This window comes from Phocoena phocoena, chromosome 6 (genome assembly GCF_963924675.1).
Source record: "Phocoena phocoena chromosome 6, mPhoPho1.1, whole genome shotgun sequence".
NCBI lineage: Eukaryota > Metazoa > Chordata > Mammalia > Artiodactyla > Phocoenidae > Phocoena > Phocoena phocoena.
This window is the reverse complement of record NC_089224.1, coordinates 22,606,052-22,628,308: the sequence shown is the minus strand read 5'-3', so window position 1 is coordinate 22,628,308 and position 22,257 is coordinate 22,606,052. Positions and strand designations below refer to the sequence as shown.

Genomic DNA, 22,257 nt, shown 5'->3' with positions numbered 1-22,257 from the left:
ACACTCCACACGCGCTTGGCTTTAGAGGCCCAGAGGGTCACCCCACCGGGCACCTAGCGCAAGCCCAAAACTGTCACCGCACACACTTCCGGCCGGAAGCAGGGCGGGGCCGGGGCGCGTTTTTGTGACGCAGTTCCTGGAGTTCGCTCCAAAGGTGGAAAAGCGGGGAGGAGGAGTGTCGCGCTTCCGTTCCGCCTGCCGTCGGGCTACTGGCCTAGCTGGCCAGGCTTCTTCCTAGCCACCCGCCATGGCGTCGGAGGGACCACGGGAGCCCGCGGGAGAGGTGAGGATGGCGGCCCTGGGCGCCCCAAAATGATGGTCTTGCGCGGACGGGGTGGGTGCTGGATTAGCGTGGCCCGGAGGCTTGTTGGGGACAGGGCCGGGGGCGTCGGGGTGGGCGGCCGCGGTCCCCAGACCCCGGGCGCGCCCACACGGCCCGCCGTTAAACGCGGTGAGAAAGGACGCTGTCGACGGGAAACCGCCTTACGTCCTGAGGCTGCGGAGGGGTTGCGCTACCGTGCCGGCTCACCGCACTGCTGATTGGGAGCCGAGTGTTTAAAGCAGCTTGTTAGTAACGTTTTCTGAAGCGGAAGTCTGCTCGACGTGCTTAGAGTACCTCTAGAAGGAGCCCTGGCAATCGCATAAATCGGCTTTCACACAAATTAAAAACCATGATTATAAGTTGTTAGTGGAAGTAAATCTCTCAATACAGATGTAAAAACGGAAAGAATAAAAGCCCAACAAGTTTTATTATATTCGTATTCCAAGGGCTCATGGCGATAGAAAGATTTTCTAGCAACGCTTACTTTTGCGTTTCAACAAAACAACTTTTAGTGCTTCGCTGAGTGAAAAGCAACAGTTTTAAGTTCTTTGGGAAATTTAATAGAAATAAACTTCCGCAGTGTGTTTTGAGCGCTACAGTTAAGTTTGACAGTCTCGATTGTCCCTAACTCAGCTGAGAGAGGTAAACTACCATATTCTACGTTAAAGCTAAGGAAACGTCACTTGTGGTTCTAACTATACAGTCTGGGTTGACTTTTACTCTCACTTTAATTGGTTGTCCTTATTCTTCATTTTTAATATTTGGTAGACTGTTTTTTCTAGTGAAAAAGTGTTTGCGGAGAAATTGTTAGCAAACAAATTCTTGTCCTTGCTAGGTAGAATTATTTGGACAACACCATTAGCATTTCTGGGGCTTCGAGAAGGGAGGGACTCTCCCTTTCTTTATTTTTCCCCCCCCACTTGGTTGATCTCAGAAGGTAGCCAAAACCCCCTTTTTTTCCTCAGGGCATCAAGTTGTCAGCAGATGTCAAACCATTTGTCCCTAAATTTGCTGGGCTCAGTGTGACATGGTCAGAGTCTTCAGAAGCACGCGTTTTTCCCAGCTGTGCAGCCACGACATACTATCCATGTGTCCAGGAACTAGCAGTGCCTGAGTATGTATCCTTCTGAATGTCTTGCCTTACCTGGGGACTTTTTTGCTTGACTTTAATGGTGATTAGACTTGAAATATGCAGCAGCTAACACATTAACGTTTTCAGAGCAACTGGAGAAGATGCTCCTCAGCCAAGAAGCGTCTGAGCCAGTAGCACAACTTAACTGTGTCCCACACCAAAAACTGAAGCTCCAGCTCTCCTTTTCTTTCTCCATATTCATTTGATTATTTTTGGCACAGAAAGTGGAGACTGCATTGCATTTATTAGTGGGAAATGCAGTTCATTTGTGCATACAGTTTATAAGTGTATCATGTATCTAATGGGAGACGAAATGGCAGGAATGAGTGGGCGAGAGGAAATTGGGCAAAGACACGCCCAAATAAATAAACATGAGGAATGAGTGGGTTTTGCTTTTACCTGTTTTGCTTTATACATGTCCTATGGAGATGGATTCTACAAATTTTGGTTATAAATTCTAGATTTGACTTGAAAGAAGGCTTATATTGTCCTTTAAATGTTCTTTTTCCTTCTCAGGATTTATTCTCTAGGTATTTACAAAATGGTTTCCATTTATTAGCTGAATTTAGAAAAATAAATGTTAAGCCTTGCACATAATTGTGTGGATTACTTGTAGGTTTATTTTTAAGACATGAATCACCTTTATGCTTATGTAAAAATTCTTGTTTTTATGTTCCTTTGTTGGGTCAGACTTGTTTCCTTTTTTTCCCCATACCTACATGGTGTAATTGAAAATAGTTTATACTTCATACAAATTCTAGAACTGTATTCACGAGAATGAAAGTTGGAATGAATAAGAAAATCATTGGGTTGTCTGGTGTATTTAGGAAATAAGGAAAGTTATATATATATATTTTTTTTTTGCTGTATGCGAGCCTCTCACTGTTGTGGCCTCTCCCGTTGCGGAGCACAGGCTCCGGACACGCAGGCTCAGCGGCCATGGCTCACAGGCCCAGCCGCTCCGCGGCATGTGGGATCTTCCCGCACCGGGGCACGAACCCGTGTCCCCTGCATTGGCAGGTGGACTCTCAACCACTGCGCCACCAGGGAAGCCCGGAAAGTTATATTTTTTGACAAAAGTTGAAGTCCTGCCTGAATGTGCTGAAGGTCTTTGGTAGGAATACCAAGTTTTCCATTGTAATTTCATCCTTTGTAAAAGGGAGGTTGGCATGGGTCTCTTTTGAGTCATTTCCTACCTTGAGTGGCTCACATAATAAAATACAAGATGTATCGCTCTCAGTGACAAGAACTCTTAAGTCATCTGCTGGGTGACATTCTAGTGACCCAATATAAAGGTGGAAAATATTTGTATAGCTAAAGCAGCATTCTGGTAGTAACATGAATTGAGATTAATCAGAGGCTCAAGGATGCTAAATGCTGAATTTTAAAATTATGTTTCTTAACCCCTTATCCCTTTATAGCTTTGATTTTTTTTTTTAATTGTTTATAACCACTGAAAAGGTTCACTGACAGTATTCCTGCCTGGCAAGAAAACAATTAAAGACAAAGGAGGCATGAAACCAAAGGGCAAGTTTAGAAAGAATGAGTGCCTTTAAAGTGGAGATGAAATGGTGAGACTTTACACAGTAGAGAAGTGATTATCTAGTCAGTTCTAATGTAAGTTAAGACTTGCATTGCTATAGTCAGATTTTGTTTAAATGGAGATCTCTTGCTGCCTTGAAAAAAGGAGTAGAATTTTCTGTAACAAACATATGTCCTCTTTCCTACTTATTCCAGTATAGCAACCTAATTCTGTATGTCCTTAAAGGAGTGACCTTTAACAGAATATCCATCTCTAGTACCTCTAGCAGTGCTTGCCAAGGGACTTCATTTATTCATTTGGAGTTCATTAGTGAAAGGCTGTTACATGGAAAAGCACTAGTTCCTAAGCGGGGAAAGACTGTCTCATGAGCTATGCTCCTGTTTTTGTCTTATATATAGATTTGAACTGGTGGAGATGGAAGAACACGAACTACCAATCTCCTCCAGGTTTATGTTATAGACAAGACAAATATCAATAGAAGTATTCTGGTATATAGAATTGGCCATGTTTGGGAAGTAGTGAGTATTTACTGGTGTAATGAACAAATAGAGGTTATGCAAACAAAGTAAGTTCACTGTTCCCAGTCATCATCCCTGGACGATGGCTTTGTTGATTGTCATAGTACCTGCTTTGTGACAAATCCTGTGTAACACATGCATGAGGACATGTGTGTTTTGTTTGGGAATTACTGAATATGTTCATTTCTTTCATGCTTGCCACAATCCATGAAGTTGGCAGGGAGGTGTAGTGTTATTTTACACAGGAGAAACTGAGACTAGAAATGCTTGTCCAAAGTTCCTCAGAGATGTAGCACCAGGACCAGAATTAGCATTCAGTTCTTCTGACCTGAGTTCATTGTATTCCCCAAAGCTGCTATTGCTGTCGGTAAAGTTGAGCTTTTTCAGTATCTTGTAGTATACTGTAAAAATCACAGTGCCAATGGATGCTTTTAAGTTAAACCTCTCATCTGTGAGAATTAGCAGTTCTCCACAGAGTGTGGCTCACGTCAGGTGGGTGGGTGGAGGAGTGACTGGATTCCTGACAGGTTCTGGCCTGGTTAGAGGGGACCAGATGCAAGATATGTTTGGGAGACAGTAGAGGAGTACAGCCCCATTGTTGGGGGAAGCCACTAGTCAATTGGCCTACATGGTACAGCTGAAAAGTTAGGTTTGTTGGGTAGGAAATAGAGAGCTCTTGGGGCTGTTTTGGTTGGGGTCATGATAATCACTCCTGGTTTCTGGCTCAACTTAAGGGAAAGGGGCTTGAAGGTTTTGATTGGGTTCTAGGCACTGGAAATAGAGAAGAAAATACCTGGAGACCTGCTGCAAGAGAAAAGGGTTCAGTGGTTGTCCATATGGGTTTTGGTGGAAAAGACGCTATAGCAGTTTCCAGTTGAATACATGGAAAGATTTGGGATTATTCGTGAGAGCATAAGTTGGCAGTGGGGCTGGTTTGGGGACCAGTTGTTATGTTTTGGAGCTATATGTGCTAAAGTGAACTATTAAGTGGAAATGACCTGTAAGTTGGAGATAGAGGCCTGGAGATGGTGAAAGTGTTGGAATTGAAGTATGTAAGTGAAGTCCTGAGCAGAATGAGGAGAAATTCTGACTCAGAGTGAGTCCGCCAGATGAGATAGGGAGAGTGTAGGGGAGGCCACGCCATGGAGAAACCTTTGGAAAATGGGTGAGAGCAAGGAGAGGGCAGAGGCTGCCAAGTGCAGGCTAGTGGAGCTTTTCAAGTGATGTGATAGAAGTAGACACCATGCAATAGAGGCTACTGAGCTTGGCAGGAAGGAGGGTCCTGGGAGACTTGGTGGTCGTCGGTAGTGATGGGGTAAGGGGAAGTGGGGCTGAGAGATTAGCAGGGGAGGTTAGAGGCTGCTATAGCAAAAGGAGGGGGGCAGATGAGACGGTGGGGCATAGAGGAAGCGTGTTACTATGGTTAAGGGCCATCTGAGTGATTTGTGGCAACTGGAACTTTAGAGGCAAGCCATTTGAAGCCCCAACTGCAGATGCTGTGGGTTATCTCTTTGAAGTTTTGTGTTGTATGTTGCTCTCTGCATGTAACTATATTTACCTGGGATGGAAAGAAAAAATATCAACTTTCCAGAGGAAGAAGGATCAGTGAGGGGATAGAAACCCAAGTGACTTATCCAAAGGGGAAAACCAGATTGTGACCCAAACCGAGGTCTCCTGATTCACAGGAGAAAAATGTTCTGGGTGACAGCAGCCTTCAAAACCACTACTGGATCCTGCCTCCTCCCACCTCCCTTTCCTTCTTTACCTGAATTTCATTGGTTTGTTCATTTATCCATTTTTCAGACTTGGGCTAGTAATTTTAACTTTTTTTTTTTTTTTTTGCTATCAGCCCATCTTCTTTGCCTATCTTCTTTTGTGGAGAACAGGTTCTTCACCTTCATCTGCCCTCCCTTAGATTTTCTGAGCATCAAACAAAATAAAACAGAGATTCACATCTAGGGTTAGCATCTGGGGAGCAGGATGAAACTTTGAATCTTTCTCTTCTCGGCAAAGAGCAGTACTAGGCCAGGTGTTCTGTGGGGCAGAAAATGGTCAGTAAAAGGGTTCGTTGAGGTTTTAATCAGGAATATTTCATTACTAGAATCAATTGCTTACAAGAAAAAGATCTTATAAGATTTAAACTTGTTATAAAATGTCATGAATTAATAGACGGTGATTCCAGGCAGTTCAGTGCTGCATGGAAGCGAAAGCAGTGAACATTCTTATCAGTGTGTTAACAGGTCTAGCCTGTAGATAGTGACTCCTTTCCTTCCTCAGTGCAGACTCTTACTTGCAGCAGAGTAGAAACATGACTTCTAGTAAGTGGTGCCTACGCCCATATCTCCTGACAGTTGAACAGTTGGAAGATCATATGGGATGTCTCATCATTAGCTTTGGCTCTTCCTGCCTTTCAGTGGACCAGTACACTTTGGGATTTCATTGATTTGCTACAAGATAATTTGGAGCTCTGGAAAGTCACAGAAACATCTGCTGGTGCTTATTTGTGGGAATGAGAAGATAGTGATTTGTATTTAACTCAGCTGCTTAGCATTTTGTCATTGTATCAACTTTCATTGCAAAATGGTTGAAACCTCTGGCCATATACCAAATTTGCTAAAAAAATAAAAATCAATATTAAATTATATTTCAGTTTAGCCTAGCAGCTTGAGAAAGTTGAGGCAGTAGCAGTGTTCACAGATGGTTCCATCTTGTTAGCAGTGTGTGTAGTTCCTGGACTACCTCGTGCGTAGTGTCCCCATTGCAACTCCAGCCCCAAGAGTCAGTAGAGCACAGGATGTGGCAGTGGGCTTGGAGCAGGGAAGGGGCTGGGCAGGCTGTCTGCGGGCACCTGGGGCCTCAGGAGGCAGGCCCTGCAGGTTGTCGGGGTAGAGGTTGGATGGGCAGTAAAAAAAACTCCCTCTACTGAGAGAATGGTCTGGATAGCTCTTTTGGCCAGGGTTGCTGAGAGAGGCTTTTCCAAATGTTTGACAGCATGAGAGTGGAAAGCTGCTGGAGCATCCTTGGGCTTTTCTAATGTTCCTTATAATAGGGTCCTTTCATGGAGGTTCCAGATAAGTAATGAAAAAAACAGAACTAGGTCAGCATCTTTCTTTGCAGATTAAGAAAAAGTGCTCAGAGGTTTTATTTGGTTTTTAATTTGAGGTATTGCTAGAATAAATGACCTCAAAAGTAGTAAAAAGTTTAAATTTGTTTATTACAAAATATTAAGCTCCTTGGTTTGTGGTATGAAATCTGCAACTAAAATTTACATGTTTTATTTAGACAGAAACTCTATGCCGAAGATATGGCTTTTGGAGCTTCAACTTTTCCACCTCAATATTTATCTCCTGAGATCCCTCTTCATCCATATGCCTATTCTCCTTACACCCTGGAGTCGTCACAAAATGTTTGCCCAGTGCCTGGCTCCCAGTATGATTACAACCAACCCGGTTGTTTCGGAGGTTTTCAAACCGTGAAGCCACGAAACGAGCACGTGTGCCCTCTCCCGCAAGACACAAAAGCTCTGTTTAAGGTCTGTAAATGTTTTGGTTTTGTTGATCACTTTAGCATTTAAAACATAAAGAACTGTTATTTAAGGTATTTAAATTTTGAGATATTTAAAATTTGATATGGTCTAACCTTTCTAAAAAATGGTTGAGTTGTACTTATGAATTTGCAAATTTGAGCCTTTTTTATAGTGAATTTATGTTAATTTTTAATATGTTACTTTTCAATTATGTTTACTTTTTAATGTTTCCCGCAGAAGAAAACCTGTGATGAGCAGAAGTTTGACACTAAGAAGACTGATGGACCTATATCATCTGATTTAAAATCAGTTAAAAGTTCACCTCGTATGTCCATTCATGCTGAGAATAGTTTGAAATCAGGTAAAAATAACATGCTCTGTATGTTATGTCTTCCTGCCTTGTCTACCCCCAGAAACGTCTCTGTTCTTTGAACTATTTTTGTGGACTTACTCATCATGAAAAACTGAAGCCATCAGGTTTCCTGTGGGATCCTGGGGGCCTTTCCTCCCGGGGAGGGAACTTGTTTGTGTGGGCTCTATGACGTGTCCTTAACATGTTATTACCTTGTTTTGTGCAAGAACTTCTGTTAAGTCACATAGCAAGTAGGTGATAATCACCCACCTCAAAACAGTTGTTAAATAAAAGTGAATTACAGTCACATCCCTTGTACTATATTTGATCATGTTCATCCCTGAAATAGCTTCTCTGGTATTCTGTTGGGACACTTTTTAATACGTGGGAGAGTTGACTGGTTTAAATCCCATCCTAAACAATACCAAACCTGGGGCAGGACAGTCATTCAGAGGACATGTCTGCTCTGGTCTTGAAAACTGCTGTTCCAGTCTCTGGCTGAAAGTTAGTGATTATACATGATGTCTTGTTTTTTTCGTGTAAATTACTTACTATTGCACGTTGATCACAGCCATCATCTGTTTATATAATAACTTAAAACCTTTGTAATAGCGTACTTACTGGGAATGGTCTGTCATTTTATTTACATGTGTAATTTATTGTTACTTGATATGTAACTTTTTCTCTTGGTGTTGACTTCACTCATAAACTATCTGGTACGTGGTAATGTGAAAGAAAATTTGAACAGTTAACTGTAATAACTCTAGCCTTACAATTAAATAATTTAAAAAATGCTGGGGCTTTATGGCATTGTAACCTGTAGCATCATTCATTTGCATTTGAAGGAGAAAGATGGGAAAGAGCTTATAAGTTTCATTTTACTTCTCTCCAGTTTCTTCCAGCAAACTAAAACATGGAAATTTTATTATTTAAAGAAAATTTGTAAGAGTCCCCTTAATCTCACAAATCTCTAAAGTGTGTATTAAGAATAATTGAAATGCCCAGCTGCACAGTCAGGTTAAGGTAGCCATTTCATCCACTTTAGAATTACTCCTAAAATTTGCAGTGTGTTTTCGTTTTTCTGCTTGGTGGCCCCCATGGTCATTTATGTTTTCCACTGTTACAGAGAAGGTTAACAACACTACAAAAAATTAGGCTGTTTGGACAATAACGTGTTGCATCAATAGCAATAGACTTTCTACTCTGCAATTTAAGTGTGAGTACAGGTCATTAGACAACATCTAAATTTTTACCCCTACTTTTAATTCTGTAAATACAGATGGTTATTATAAACGAACAGACAGGAAATCCAGAATCATTGAAAAAAGTGGATCTGCCTCCAAACCTGAGTTTGAATTTACCAGGTTGGATTTTCCTGAACTGCAGGGTCGAGAGAACAGTGAGATACCAGAGATACAAAAGCAGCTCAAGTGGGGGCCTTTACGCTCTGCCTCTACTGATGTTTCTCTTCTAAGAGAAGTGGGGAAACCTGCTGCAGTGTTAGCAGAGGTGAGTGCAGCCTCCTGCTCTTTTTGTTCCCTTCTTTCTTCCTTTCTCCTCAGTGATGGGTAGTGATGCAAGGACATCACTTCAAATACTACACTTCACATCTTGGTGTGGGAGGGGCCTCTCAGTTCGCTTAGGTGACTTTCTCTGTTGTTTGAACTGTTTATAGTCAGCTGTAACACCTGGTGTGGCTATTCTTTCCAGAGAATCACTTAGCAAGTGTCTTCATATCTGGTGGCTAGAAAGCATTGCAGTGTCTCAGGAGGAGAAGATTGTAGCATGGGTTCCTGCTTCCACAGCACATTGTGAAAATGTTGTTTCTACCATTGCATTCTGGTAGCACTTTTTCCAATACAGGGAAAGAGATTTTTTTAAATCAAATAGTAATGTTAAAACTGTGTAGTGTAACTTCTGATTTTTCCAGGTTTTTATCTGCACCTCAGTCTTGTCAATGATACGGAAAATGTCATTGCAATAAGTGCACTCAGTGCCTAATAATCTTAAATTGCACTGTATTCACCATTTGATCTCAAAGTTTTACTCCATCAAATTGATGCATTTTTCCTCTCAAATAGATTGATTTTGAGACTTCCAGGAAAAAACCTTATTGGGTTAGTAGTCCCTAAAATGGCTTGTGACAAATTGGGGCCCATCCCAGTATGGAGGTAAGGAGAAAGAAGAAACAATGAAGAAAACAGAGCTTACCAGTTCATTTAGCTCTTGAATGGAGAAAGGATTTCCATTTCCTGTCCTAGCACTTCTCTTGGGTGCCTGGATACTAAACCCTCTGAAGACTTGATGGTAGTGGCTTATAATGTGCAGAAAATAAATCATTCCCCCCATGTTGACCCTTAGACTATTATACCTTGGTGTTATAATGTGCAGAAAATAAATCATTCCCCAGATGTTGGCCCTTAGACTATTATACCTTGGTGTTTTCCTTTTACACAGTGGTGATAAGTAAGGCCAATTGACTGATATAGAAGAACCACAGTTTCATTAGGCAGCTTTGTGACTGCTTTCTGGGCCCTGGCTGGGTGTATGGAATAGCTGAGTAGTCGAGGGGCTCCATGCTTTCATCATGGGTGGTCAGTGGATAATTCCAAACCTGTGAGCACTGTACAAAAGTAGGACAGAGTACAGCGGGTCCAGGGTGAGTGGAAGCATGACTGACACTTTATGTCATGGTCACTTGTTACATATGAGTACTGCATATGTGGACAAGAAGTAAGGCATATCATGCTATGTGGGGAGATGTACATACTCATTGCTTTATATATTCACACTCTTGAATTATGTGTGGAGTATTTTTTTGTTTTTTTCCCATTTTCCCTCTAAAAGAAACCTTTTTTTTCCTGATGGTATTAGTAACATCTTTCAACATGAGAAAAATATTCAGGAAAAAAAAAATTGTCTGAAGCTGTACAACCAAGAGAAAACCATGTTTGACACTTACTCTTTTTTTAATGGTACATTGTGGGAATTGAGGGGCATTCCTTTCAATTTAGGATACACATGTATGATACAAGCTTGTGTTTGAATTTTTCAAAACTTGTGGTAGTTTTTCCATGTCATAAAATATTTTTTGAAAATATAACTGTTGCATTGAATCTTTGGTATTGATATATATAATTTAACCATTCTAGAATAGGTAAGCCATTTCTAGTGTTTCATTGGCTTTGGTGAGCATAAAAGTTACGTTTACTCAAAGAACAGGCTGTGTTTTAATCATTTATGTTATTTTATTTTCTCCTTTGATGAATTTATTTTTTTTTAGTTAACATAATTGCCTTTACATACTGTGTCTATCTGGAGCCCCATAGAGAACACAGCAGCCTATAGGATGGGGCCGGAAGAGAATTTGTTTCTCAGTGTGCAGTCACTTCCACAGAGCCATGCTGATGCCACATCACCTCCTCCAGGACTAGCCCAGTGTTTTGGAAGCTGAGAAAGGTGCTAATAGAAGGGAGAATGGCATCTTTCTCTTTGCCAGACTCCCAACCTCCCCATGCCTTTGGAGTTTCCAGAAATGTTTCATTAAAAATAAAAATTCACTTCCCCAGTCACTCTTGTTTTGCATCCATTTGGTAATAGCGAAATGAAATTATCGAGATTCTGTTCAGAGGTTGGGCCTCAGTCCTGCAGTGGATTGAAGCAGACAGCTCCGCACTCCTGGGATGGGGTGGGTGCTCTAGGCGGCACCTCCTGCAAGATTTGTATGGTGTGCATCTGTCAGGCAGTAATTTGGAATTTGCAGGTTAGCAAGTGACACCTGCCTGCCCAGAGAGCCCTGCCTGATGTCTGTAGGGAAGTGGTGGGTCCTCTGGGGAGGCCCTGGGGCAGGAAGGCCAGGGTGAAGTAGGTATTTCCAGGCCCTTAGTGAGCTCTACCACGGGGCCAGGAATCAGCGGATGCCACATGGAGGATTTTGCTTCATTTCTATTTGTAATGAAAATGGGGGCTTTCTGTCCTAGTTAAGGAACATGTTCTTTCCATTGTTCTGAAACAGCTCTTGGAGGTTAACAGGCTTCTACTATCCAGGCAGAGAAGTGGCACAAGGCATATTCAGCAATCAGCTATTTTGGCCACTGAACAATTCTTTTTTTTTTTTTTTTAACTAGGCTTAGATGTAATGGAATGGTAAAATGGATAAGTTTATGAAACATATGAACTCCAGAATTTATTTTAAATCCATTCAGTGTGAATTTATCATTTTCCTTTCACTTTGGCTGCTGGTCATTTTGAGGTCTCTCTTATGTACTCACTTGTCCCCAAGTGTCATTTGGTGCCTCTTGTTCCATGCATGTGGCAGCTTTCTGTCTGTGAAAGGGAGTACGTATTAGAAGGCCTGCATTTGTTTTTGTGGGTATGTTCAGGGATTTTTTGAGCCTTGGTGTGGGGGTGTGGTGAACGACAGCTTTTGCATTCACAGTGGGCACTTCGGCTCTAAGAATCGCGTAGGTACATCTGTGCTGATTTGGAAATTGTTGGTTGTATGTTGGTATTTTTTTCCTAAGTTACATGCTACTGCGTGTGGTGTGATCCCATTATGGAGATCCATTTAAAATGATATACAAATGTTTATGTCCTAAGCAAAGAAATGGAAGGATGCTAGCTAAGCTGTAGACGGTGGATGGTTTTTCCTTTAGGGAATGAGATTTGGCAGAAGAAAGTAATTTAATTTTTCACATTATGTACTTATGTGTTTGGAATTTTTAATTAGCGTATGTTTTGCAGGTTTTAAGAATGGCGAAGGAAACTATATATTTCAAAAATAATGATTACTTTTATTTTGAAATAGTAAGAAAAGAACTGGTTTGTTTTTTAGGGTGAAATAGTGGTGAAGAATAATAATCGGACCGAATCTGTAACTGATAATGCTGCTACCAGTCCCTCTTCATGTACAAGAGGTAAGAGTGGGCTACCAAATATTATTTTAAAATATAAAAATTGTCTATTGTTGTCTGTTTTCTTAGTTCATTTTCAGTCTAGTGCAACTGAAATGTTTTTGTTTTAAAGCCTTCTTTAAGGCAGCTGATGGGTTGATAAACTGGCATCATTGTTAGAAGACTGAAGTAAGCAAACGAGATCCCACATCCATGCACAAGGAGTGTAAACTACATACAAGTAAAGCATTCTAAATGAAATGTTTGTTCGGTTAAGTGAGACATTTTATGAACTCAGAAATGATTACTTTCTTAAGCATTACCTATATCAGTGGTTCTCATAGTTTTTGGTCTCAGGACCTCCTTAATACCCTTTAAAAGAACCCCAAAGAATTTCTGTTTATTTGGATAACTGTCAATATTTGTAATATCTGAAATTAAAACTGAGAAATACAAAATACTTATTAATTCACTTTAAAAGTAACAATAAACCCATTACAGGTTAACACAGCACATTTTAATTTAAAAAAATAACTATTTTCCAAAGTTAAAAAACTAGTCAGGAGAGGAGAGCAGCCTTTACGTTTTAGCAGCTCTTTAACGTCTGGCTCAGGAGATCTGCTTCGGCATTCACCTGTTTCACTGTTCTCTGTCGTACAGCCTCTGGAAAACCCCACTGTACTACGCTCATGGGAGAGTGAAAGTGGGGAAGGCAGATGGCACATTCCTGTTACCAGGAAAACAATTTTGACTGTGGACCCCTGAAAGGGTCCTAGGAGTCTCAGAACTTTGAGAACTGCTGGTCTGTCCTGACCTGGCCCAGAAGTGAGATATTCAGAGAGAGTTCAGTAGATTCTGCTTTTGAAGTTTTTGTGAGTAGCTTGTCCTAACAGAAGCCCTTTTTACAAAATTATTCTAGATTTATTCACAGGTGTGTTTTCTATTGCGTTAGCATGTTTGGTATGTACGTGGTTCAATAAAAGACCTTCACTTTAGCAACTGCTGTGAAGATGCATAGCTCTGTGGTGACAAGAACAGCCTGTCTCCCCACTGTGGGGTAGTCACAGGCTGCTGACATGACCTGCCCGTGTCCTGAAGGATGTCCTTTTGTTTTGTCTGTATATAGAGTTTCATGGGCACCTACGGAGTAGTGTTGCCATACTTATGCCTATGTTCTAGAAAGAAATAAATTACCAGTTATTGCGATAGCTGAAGTTTAGTGATCTTTGATTTCTGATGTTAAAGGTACACATCAGGGCCACAGTTTGCTGTGGTTAGTAGGGCTACAGTTTGCTCTTTAGCTCATTATTTCTGTGTGTTTGCCACGTGGATGTATTTGTGGATTATTGTTTTTTTTTTTTTTTTTTTTTTTTTGCAGTACGTGGGCCTCTCACTGCTGTGGCCTCTCCCATTGCAGAGCACAGGCTCCAGACGCGCAGGCTCAGCGGCCATGGCTCAAGGGTCCAGCCGCTCTGCGGCATGTGGGATCTTCCCGGACCAGGGCACGAACCCGTGTCCCCTGCATTGGCAGGCAGACTCTCAACCACTGTGCCACCAGGGAAGCCCTGGATTATTGTTTTTTAATGGAAACTTTTTTGTTTACCACCTGCACCTCAAAAGAACAGTTCCTAGGAAAGTCAGTTCCCCTTACGAGTTAATTCAGCATGCATGTTCCAAGAAGAAAAACAAATTTAGTGGATACTGTAGTTTCCAAGAGAATGTTCTTGACAACACCTTAATTTAACTATGCTCTTGAGTACTTCATGTAATGCATGCTTGGAATTTCTTTTTACTGTTGGGATTGTTCAACAATTTTGGTTATCTTTGAGCAGAATTATCTTGGACACCAATGGGTTATGTTGTTCGGCAGACATTATCTACAGAACTGTCACCAGCCCCTAAAAATGTTACTTCCATGATAAACCTAAAGATGGTTGCTTCATCAGCAGATCCTAGAAATGGTAGTATGTCATCTTCTGAAGTTTTATCTTCGGAGCCTTCGTACAAAGAGAAACATGTTGTCCATCCTACTAAAAAGGTACGTGTCACAGTTTGATTATGTTGCTCTTCTGTACCACTGGATTGTCTTTTTTTCTCAAATCCTAACTGAAAGTGTTTCATTCGGTACTGTAGGCACTAATCTGAGTTGGTTGTATTCAGTACTTGAATTGAATACAGTCTAGGGACACAAGTGGTAGCTTTTATACACAAGTAAGGATGTGCATGTTAGACCTATGGTCTTAAAATATCTGTGGACCATTTTGAATTCTTTACAAGAGAGATGCTGGCAGTAGCTTATGCTCTGGTATATAAAATACTGCAGTCTTTTGTCTGTTGATTTTACATTGCTTTTACCTACCAGGTACTGGTAGCAAGATAATTGTGTGCCACATTTTGCGATCATCATGTATGTTAATTGATTCTTGGTTAATTGCAGCTACTTACTATAAAATAGCATTTCAGAATCCATTTTTTCCTTTCAATTCAAATAATTTTAAGTTGTTATTTTTCAATCCCTAGATTTCTTTCTTGAAAGAGCCTTTTTTACTGGGCTAGAGTTTGGGTTTGATTTTCATTGTGTACTGATAACATTATTTTAAGTTGAAATATGGTCATATTTGTTTAGTGCTGGTTTCCTATCTTTTTGAGTGTTAGAATACTTTTTGATATCGAAAGTGTCTTAGACCATCCCACACAAACAGGAGCTGTGTGTTTATGCTTGGTTGATTGAGAAATCTCTGCTGGTGACAATTAATGGTGAAGTCAGACCTGTGTGCCTGTTCCCTACAGCTTTATGCACATACTTGTGAAACACAGGAGGCGGCTGTGAGGCCCCTCCAAGTACACATGGAGACTGGCCAGCTCCAAGGCCCCGCTGGTGTCGGGGCGCAGGCTGCACAGTAGGCCACCAAGTCACCATCTAAATGAGTTTTTGACACTCTTAAGAGTTAACAGATTTTATTTTATTTTCCCAGCATCTTTTTAAAAATTATTTTTTAATTAGAGGTGTAAGAAAAGTTTATTTTTGAGAAGTCCCAAAATAAAGATGAGAGAATGAGGATCTCCTGTAATCCTATGACCCAGATGGCTTTGCATTGTGGTCATAATGTTTTTTTTTTTTCCCCCTCTAAAACTTTCTGTATTGTGAATTTTTATTACTGAAATAGCACCTGTAATATTACAAGGATCTAATTATGGAAAAGGTCCTTTTCCCATAGCCCTTTGGTCCCCACCCCTCTAGGAGCCTCCATTAACAACTTGCTGTCTGTTTTACCTCAGGGCTCCTGAAAACATAAATAAGTATGTTTATTTTGTTTTAAGTTTTTTTTTTTTAAAACAGAAATGGGGGGACTTCTCTGGAGGTCCAATGATTAAGACTTTGCCTTCCAGTGTAGGGGGTGCAGATTCGATCCCTGGTTGGATAGTTAAGATTCCACATGTCTTGTGGCCAAAAAACCAAAAAAACCCATAAAACAGAAGCAATATTTTAACAAATTCAATAAAGACTTTAAAAATGGTCCTAAAAACCCATGATTTTTGCTTTTTTTGTTGTTGTTGTTCTAGTCCAGAGCATCACAAGGTGACGATACTGAGCAAAATGAAGCCTCAAGGAAGAATAAGAAAAAGAAAGAAAAGTCTAAATCAAAGTATGAAGTCCTGACAGTTCAAGAGCCACCAAGGATTGAAGTATATTTACATTTATTACTCACCTTGTTTGATATAATAAATGGGTCTTCCTTAATAGAAATGGGTTCATACTGGTTGCTGAAGTAAAAATTCTCCAACATTTTCTTTAATAATTGTAGTGCTGGGCTTCCCTGGTGGTGCAGTGGTTGAGAGTCCGCCTGCCAATGCAGGGGACGCGGGTTCGTGCCCCGGTCCGGGAAGATCCCACGTGCCGCGGAGCGGCTGGGCCCGTGAGCCATGGCTGCTGAGCCTGTGCTCCGCAATGGGAGAGGCCACAGCGGTGAGAGGCCCGTGTACTGCAAAAAAAAAAAAAAAAAAAAAAAAAATTGTAGTGCTAAAGAAAGTAGTTGTCACCCATTTTCTTCAGTTCTTCATTTTGGTGTCCCCAGTGCAGTGCCCATCTCATAGCAGGTTCTCAGTAAACAAATGAATGGCCTAGAGAAAAAACTACTTGTATTGAAATTTAATGGTGTGTATGCCCTACTACTAATATATACCCCTCAGTATCTTCTGGTCTGTTTTTTTCTTTGCTTTGGCATGCTGGCTTCTGCAGGGCCTCCTTTTCTATCTAGATGTTTTGGTATAATATGCTCCACTATTGAGAGAAACTTAGAATACTGTAGATCTGTCGTGGACCCTGGTCAAGAAGAGAATATCATGAACTTCCGAAAGTGCTCTTTAAATTGTTGTCCAGTGATACTCCAAGAATGTCTCTGTTCCCCAAGGAGCCATCCTGGATCCTGATTATGTTTCTCATGGGTCTGCAGTACCAGACTCAGCAGCCTGGCTCCTGGTGCTGGCAGAAGGGTCTCTCAGCAGTACTCCCAGGCAGCCAGCTTAGGGTCAAGCCCGAGGTGTTCCCACAAACTCGAGGGACTCCCGGGGCTTTTTGACATTCCCTTGAGAGTAATGGGGTTGCATGTTTGAAAACCTATGACTGCGGTAGAGCGTTATCGTTTGGGCCAACAAATAACTCATTATTTCTGCCCACATTTTTCACATAATTTCTCCAGGGTCCCTAAAATGTTGACAGAAGCACATAAGACATTTTAAAATGATTTAAACATTGTTTAGAGACCTGTTCCTTTGTTTCTTTTTTCTAGTCTAGGATCAGCACATGTGACAAGATGCTTACATCCCCTGAAGTCCAGATTGATGGTTTTCCTAAAGAAAAGCATAGTTGAAGGATGGGTGCTTGAACACTCTTGTGCCAGGGTGCTTGGGGCAGTTCGTAGACTGCTTGGTGAACCCACATCCTTGAGGCCCCTGCTCTCTCTCTCTGGAGCAGGGAGATTCAAACTGCGGTCCTTAACTTTGTTCTAAGAGTGAAATAAAGCCGAAGCACTTACATTAGTTTTTTGTTTTTGTTTTGACTGTTTTATAACACCTTTGAGCACTTTTATAAGGATATTTTTATGGAAAGAAAATAAGAGCAAGGAAAAGGTTGTAGTTGGGCTTATTTGATAATTGTGATTTGCGAAGAGCTAAAGGGTGTGTGGTTTACTTAGGATGCCGAGGAGTTTCCCAATCTGGCAGTTGCATCTGAAAGAAGAGACAGAGTAGAGTCACCGAAATTTCAGTCTAAACAGCAGCCACAGGTAATTTTTAGATTGAAACCACAATTGCTTTTGGCTTAACTTTTCTTGCTAAACTAAACTGAGAAAAACTGCTTTCCAGGCTTCTTTGTGTATGGGGACAGGTGGTTTTGTTTTGATTCATTCCTTCATTGGGGAACCACATCCAGTATGTTGAAACAAAGTTGCTCTTAAGCTAAAACTGCTTTATCACTTTTGAAATTAGGCTATTGGTAACTGCCATTGCTGTATCAGAAAGGGGGAACACAAACTGCCTAACTTGGATTTAAAGAAAAAACTTTGACTTAGTTTATTCAGGAAACAGAAGAATCTCTTTGTGAGGCAGTAATGTCTGACAGAAGGAAAAAAGAGAGCCACCAGCATTTCACTCAGGTAGTCAGGATCAGAGGAAGAAATGATTCTTCTCTTGCCTCAGCCCCACTGTGGATTCAGGAATGAACTTGTAGTCCATAATCTAGATGGAGAACTTGCATACTTTGGGCATGTTCATTGTCATTTTGCCTTTCAAAGTGGGGTGATTGTTTTCACATTTGTGAAAACTAAAATTCTAAACCCATGTATCTTTGCATTCCTATGTTGTAATTTGGTTATCTTCCATCCCTGCAGAGGTCTCTGTGGCTGCCTGTGCTGTGCTTAGCACTTACCCATTGCCATGAGCCCTCACCCAGCGTGAATTTGGCATCAGGGAAGAGAACAGTGGCGTGGGGCAGGAGTGGAGGTGTTAAAGCACAAGAGACAACACGTCCGTACAGCCTTATACAGTCTCAAAACCCAAATCAGAATGATTTCAGAAATAACATTTGTTTAGAGTGTATCTGACTTTGCGCCTAAATATAATACTCACCTGCTGGGTGTGTTTTGGACTTGTATAAATTTTTGGTCATGCCTCCATGGTTTCATGGCACTTGGTTGGCTCACTTAGGCAATTGGAGAACGAATGGTGTTAATGAGGCAGTAGTACCAACCAACTAGCCCCACACATAAACTTTTGTAGCCAAGGACTTTATACAAGTCTCGGTTCCTTATCTGTAGATGTATGCTGTTATTCACAATGGAGATGCAGACGTGTAAGTGGTTTAATTAAACCAGTGTTATGAAAGGAGGAGGAGGAAATAAACAACCTTGGTGGTAATATTGGCAGATAATTTGGAATTGACTGGGTTTTTAATTACTTTAATTTTTTTTAATTTTAAGATTTTTATAGTCCCTTTATCTGTTTTATCTTATTAATTATATGATTTTTTAATCATAAAATGAAAAGCACAATTTGTAAAATATAGTATTATAAATAAACTTCTGATTTTTGAACTTTTTAGAATAATTTTAAAAGTAGTGGAAAGAAGAGCCAAATTCCAGTACAGTTGGATTTGGGAGGAATGCTAACCGCATTGGAAAAGAAGCAGCACTCCCAGAATGCAAAGCAGTCCTCCAAACCAGTGGTGTTCTCAGGTAAAAGAGTCTTTTCATTTCAGACAAATGATTGAAGCCTTTTTCAGTAGACTATTTTGTGACTTTTTTCTTGTAATCAAAAGTTGTTTATATACGATCAAAATAATGTGGTTCTGGAATAAGGATAGTTATAGACCAGTAGAATAGAATTGAGAATCCAGAAATAAACACACATATCTATGGCCAGTGAATTTTTAACAGGGTTGTTGAGTTCATTAAAAGGACCAAGAACAATCATTTAAAAAATGGTCCTGGGGCAACTGGATTTCCACATGCTTAACAATGAAGTTGGACCCCCAACCTCACACCATATACAAAAATTAACTCAAAATGGATCAACAACTTAAATAATAAGAGCTAAAACTTGAAACTCTTAGAAGAAAACAGAGGTAAATCTTCATGACCTTGGATTAGGTGATGAATTTTTAGAAAGGACACCAAAAGCACAAGCAACAAAAGCAAAAATAGATAAATTGGATTTCATCAAAATTAAAAACTTTTGTGTACCAAATGACATTATCAAGAAAATGAGAAGACAGCTTATAGAATGGGAGAAAATATTTGAAAATCGTATAAGGATTTAATATCCAAATATATAAGAACTCTTACAATTCAGTAACACTCATTTAAAAAATGGGCAGAGCTCTTGAAAAGACATTTCTCCATGAGAAGGTATATGTACTGTCAATAACATGTGAAAAGATGCTCAACATTGGTAGTCATTAGAGAAATGCAACTTAAAACCACACTGAGGCAGTTCTTGAAACCTACTATGATAGCTCTAATCAGAAACATGGAAAATAACAAGTGTTTGTGGGGATTTGGAGAAATTGGAACCGTTGCTGATGGAAATGTTAAATGGTGCACTTACTTTGGAAAACAGTCCCATGGTTCTTCAGAATGCCAAATAGAGAGTTGTCATGTGACTTGGCAATTCCACTCCTCTGAATGTATCCAAAAGAATTGAAAACAGAGACTCAGACACTTGTACACCAGTGTTCATAGCAGCATTATTCGTAGTAGCCCAAAGATGGAAACACCCCAAATGTATATCAACAGATGAATGGGTAAACAAAAGGTGGTATATACACACAATGGAATATTCAGCCTTAAAAAGGAAGGAAATTCTGTCATAGAAAGTAGATTAGCGGTTACCAGGGGTTGAGGGGAGTGGGGAATGAGGAGTTATTGTTTAATGGGGATAGATTTTTATTTCGGGGCATGAAAAAGTTTTGGATATGGGTAGTGGTGATGTTTCCAACATCGTTGTGAACGTAATTGATGCCACTGAATTGTGAAGTGAAGAACGGTTAAAATAGTAGTTTCTATGTTATATGTATTTTATCACAAAATTTTTAAAGTTATTTAAGTACGATGATTTTAAGAAATAGGTCTTATTAAAAGGTGGGTTTTGGGGACTTCTCTGGTGGTGCAGTGGTAAAGAATCCACCTTCCAATGCAGGGGATGCAGGTTCAATCCCTGGTCAGGGAACTAGGTTCCCACAGGCCACAGGGCAGCTAAGCCCGTATGCCAAAACTCCTGAGCTCAAGCATCTCAGCTAGAAAGCCCATGTGTCACAAACTACAGAGCCCACGCACCCTGGAGTCTGCGCGCCACAACTAGAGAAGAGAAAACCCGCGCACCACAACTATAGAGAACCCTGCACACTGCAGCAAAAGATCCCACATGCCGCAACTAAGACCCGATGCAGCAAAAAATAAATAGATAGATAAACATTAAAAACAACAACAACATGGGTTTGTGGGTTTTCCACTTGATGTGACGACTTGGTGTACCTAAAAGTCTTACGTAAGTGCCCTGTACAGGTTATAAAGCTTCACCAGATTGAAATGAATTACCTGCCTGTTCATGGGAACACAGCGGGTGGCAGTGTTGGCTTGGTAGTGATGCAGTCATTCTCTCCTCTGAAACACCTCTTAGAGCCAAGATAGTTAAAATTGGCAATATGTTATACAGAGAAATAATGCACATTTGCCACCATAGTCTTTTAAATATGTTTCCCTCTGAGGCAGTTTATTTATTTTAAAAGTGAAGAATAGGTATCCAAGGAAATGGTAAAGAAGCTTACTTTTTTTGGTTTCTGAAGCAGTTTAAAGCAATTTGTGGACATCATGTCATTTTACTTATAAATACCTCAATCTGCATCTCTAACTGATGGTGATTTTATTATGGCATTAATCCCAGAAAGGATAAACATGATTTGTCTCTTCAGTGGAGGGAGGTAGCATTTTTTTTCTTTTGAAAATTTTCAAACATCTGGAAAAGCCGAATAAAATCATGCAGTGACCACCTATGTACTCACCATCTAGATTCTAATTTTTTTCAATCTCGTAATTTTTCCAGAGGTCAGCGAACTATGACCTGCTGGCTGCTGGCTGTAAAGTTTTATTAGAACACAGCCAACACTTGTTCATTTAAGTATTATCTGTGGCTGCTTTTGAGTTATAATGGCAGTTGAGCATTGCAGTACGCATATGCTCATTAGCCTAAAATATTTGCTCTCTGGCCCTTTAAGGAAAAGTTTGCTGACCCCGATTTATCCATTCATCAATATGTTGTTTTTTATTTTTGCTGCATTTAAGGTAGGTTGCAGACACCACTGTATTTTACCCCCAAGTGTTACAGCATGCATATCATTTACTAGAGTTCAGTATTTATTTATGGCTCTTCTTTTCCTTTGGAGGTAAAATATGCATTTAGTGACATGCACAGATCTTAAGTGCACCATTTGAAGCCTTTTGGCAAATGTATAACTGTGTAACGTAGACTTGTGGCTATGTAGAACATCGTCAGCACCCTTGAAATTTTCCTCAGCCCCTTCCCATTCCAGTCATTCCCTGCTGCTACCCGCAGGCAACCATGGTTCTGATTTTTTTTCTGCCATAGACTAGTTTGTCCTTGTTCTAGAACTTCATGTAAGTGGAATCTTAGTATATGCTTCTTTGTGTAAGGTTTCTTTCACTCGACACAATATTTTTGTGACTTACTTACACTGTAGATGTATGTCAGTAGTTCTTTTTGTTTTTTATTGAGATGAAATTCATGTAGCATAAAATTAACCATTTTACACTGTACAATTTAGTGGCGTTTAGTACATCCACAGTGTTGTGTAACCATCACCTCTGTCTAGTTCCTAATATTTTTATCACCCCAAAAGGAAACCCCTACCCATTAAGCTCCCCATTTTCCTCCTTTCCCCAGCCCCTGGCAACTACCTAT

The 22,257-nt window shown here is 40.4% G+C and overlaps 1 protein-coding gene across 5 annotated transcripts in view; it reads left to right on the top strand.

Annotated features, from left to right (window-relative positions):
• The first annotated feature begins 247 nt into the window (after positions 1–247).
• SECISBP2 (SECIS binding protein 2) overlaps positions 248–22,257 on the top strand; it is a 39,107-nt gene continuing 17,097 nt past the window's right edge. Inside the window, exons 1-10 of one of the 5 annotated variants that reach the window (XM_065878681.1) lie at positions 248–283; positions 1,288–1,436; positions 6,798–7,068; positions 7,279–7,402; positions 8,673–8,902; positions 12,228–12,309; positions 14,235–14,323; positions 15,850–15,972; positions 17,481–17,570; positions 18,884–19,016. In XM_065878681.1, the coding sequence (XP_065734753.1) occupies positions 248–283; positions 1,288–1,436; positions 6,798–7,068; positions 7,279–7,402; positions 8,673–8,902; positions 12,228–12,309; positions 14,235–14,323; positions 15,850–15,972; positions 17,481–17,570; positions 18,884–19,016 (1,327 nt within the window). Of the gene's footprint in view, positions 284–1,287; positions 1,437–6,797; positions 7,069–7,278; positions 7,403–8,672; positions 8,903–12,227; positions 12,310–14,117; positions 14,324–15,849; positions 15,973–17,480; positions 17,571–18,883; positions 19,017–22,257 lie in introns of those variants that run through there. The other 4 variants (XM_065878680.1, XM_065878679.1, XM_065878682.1 and 1 more) reach the window with 4 other exon arrangements.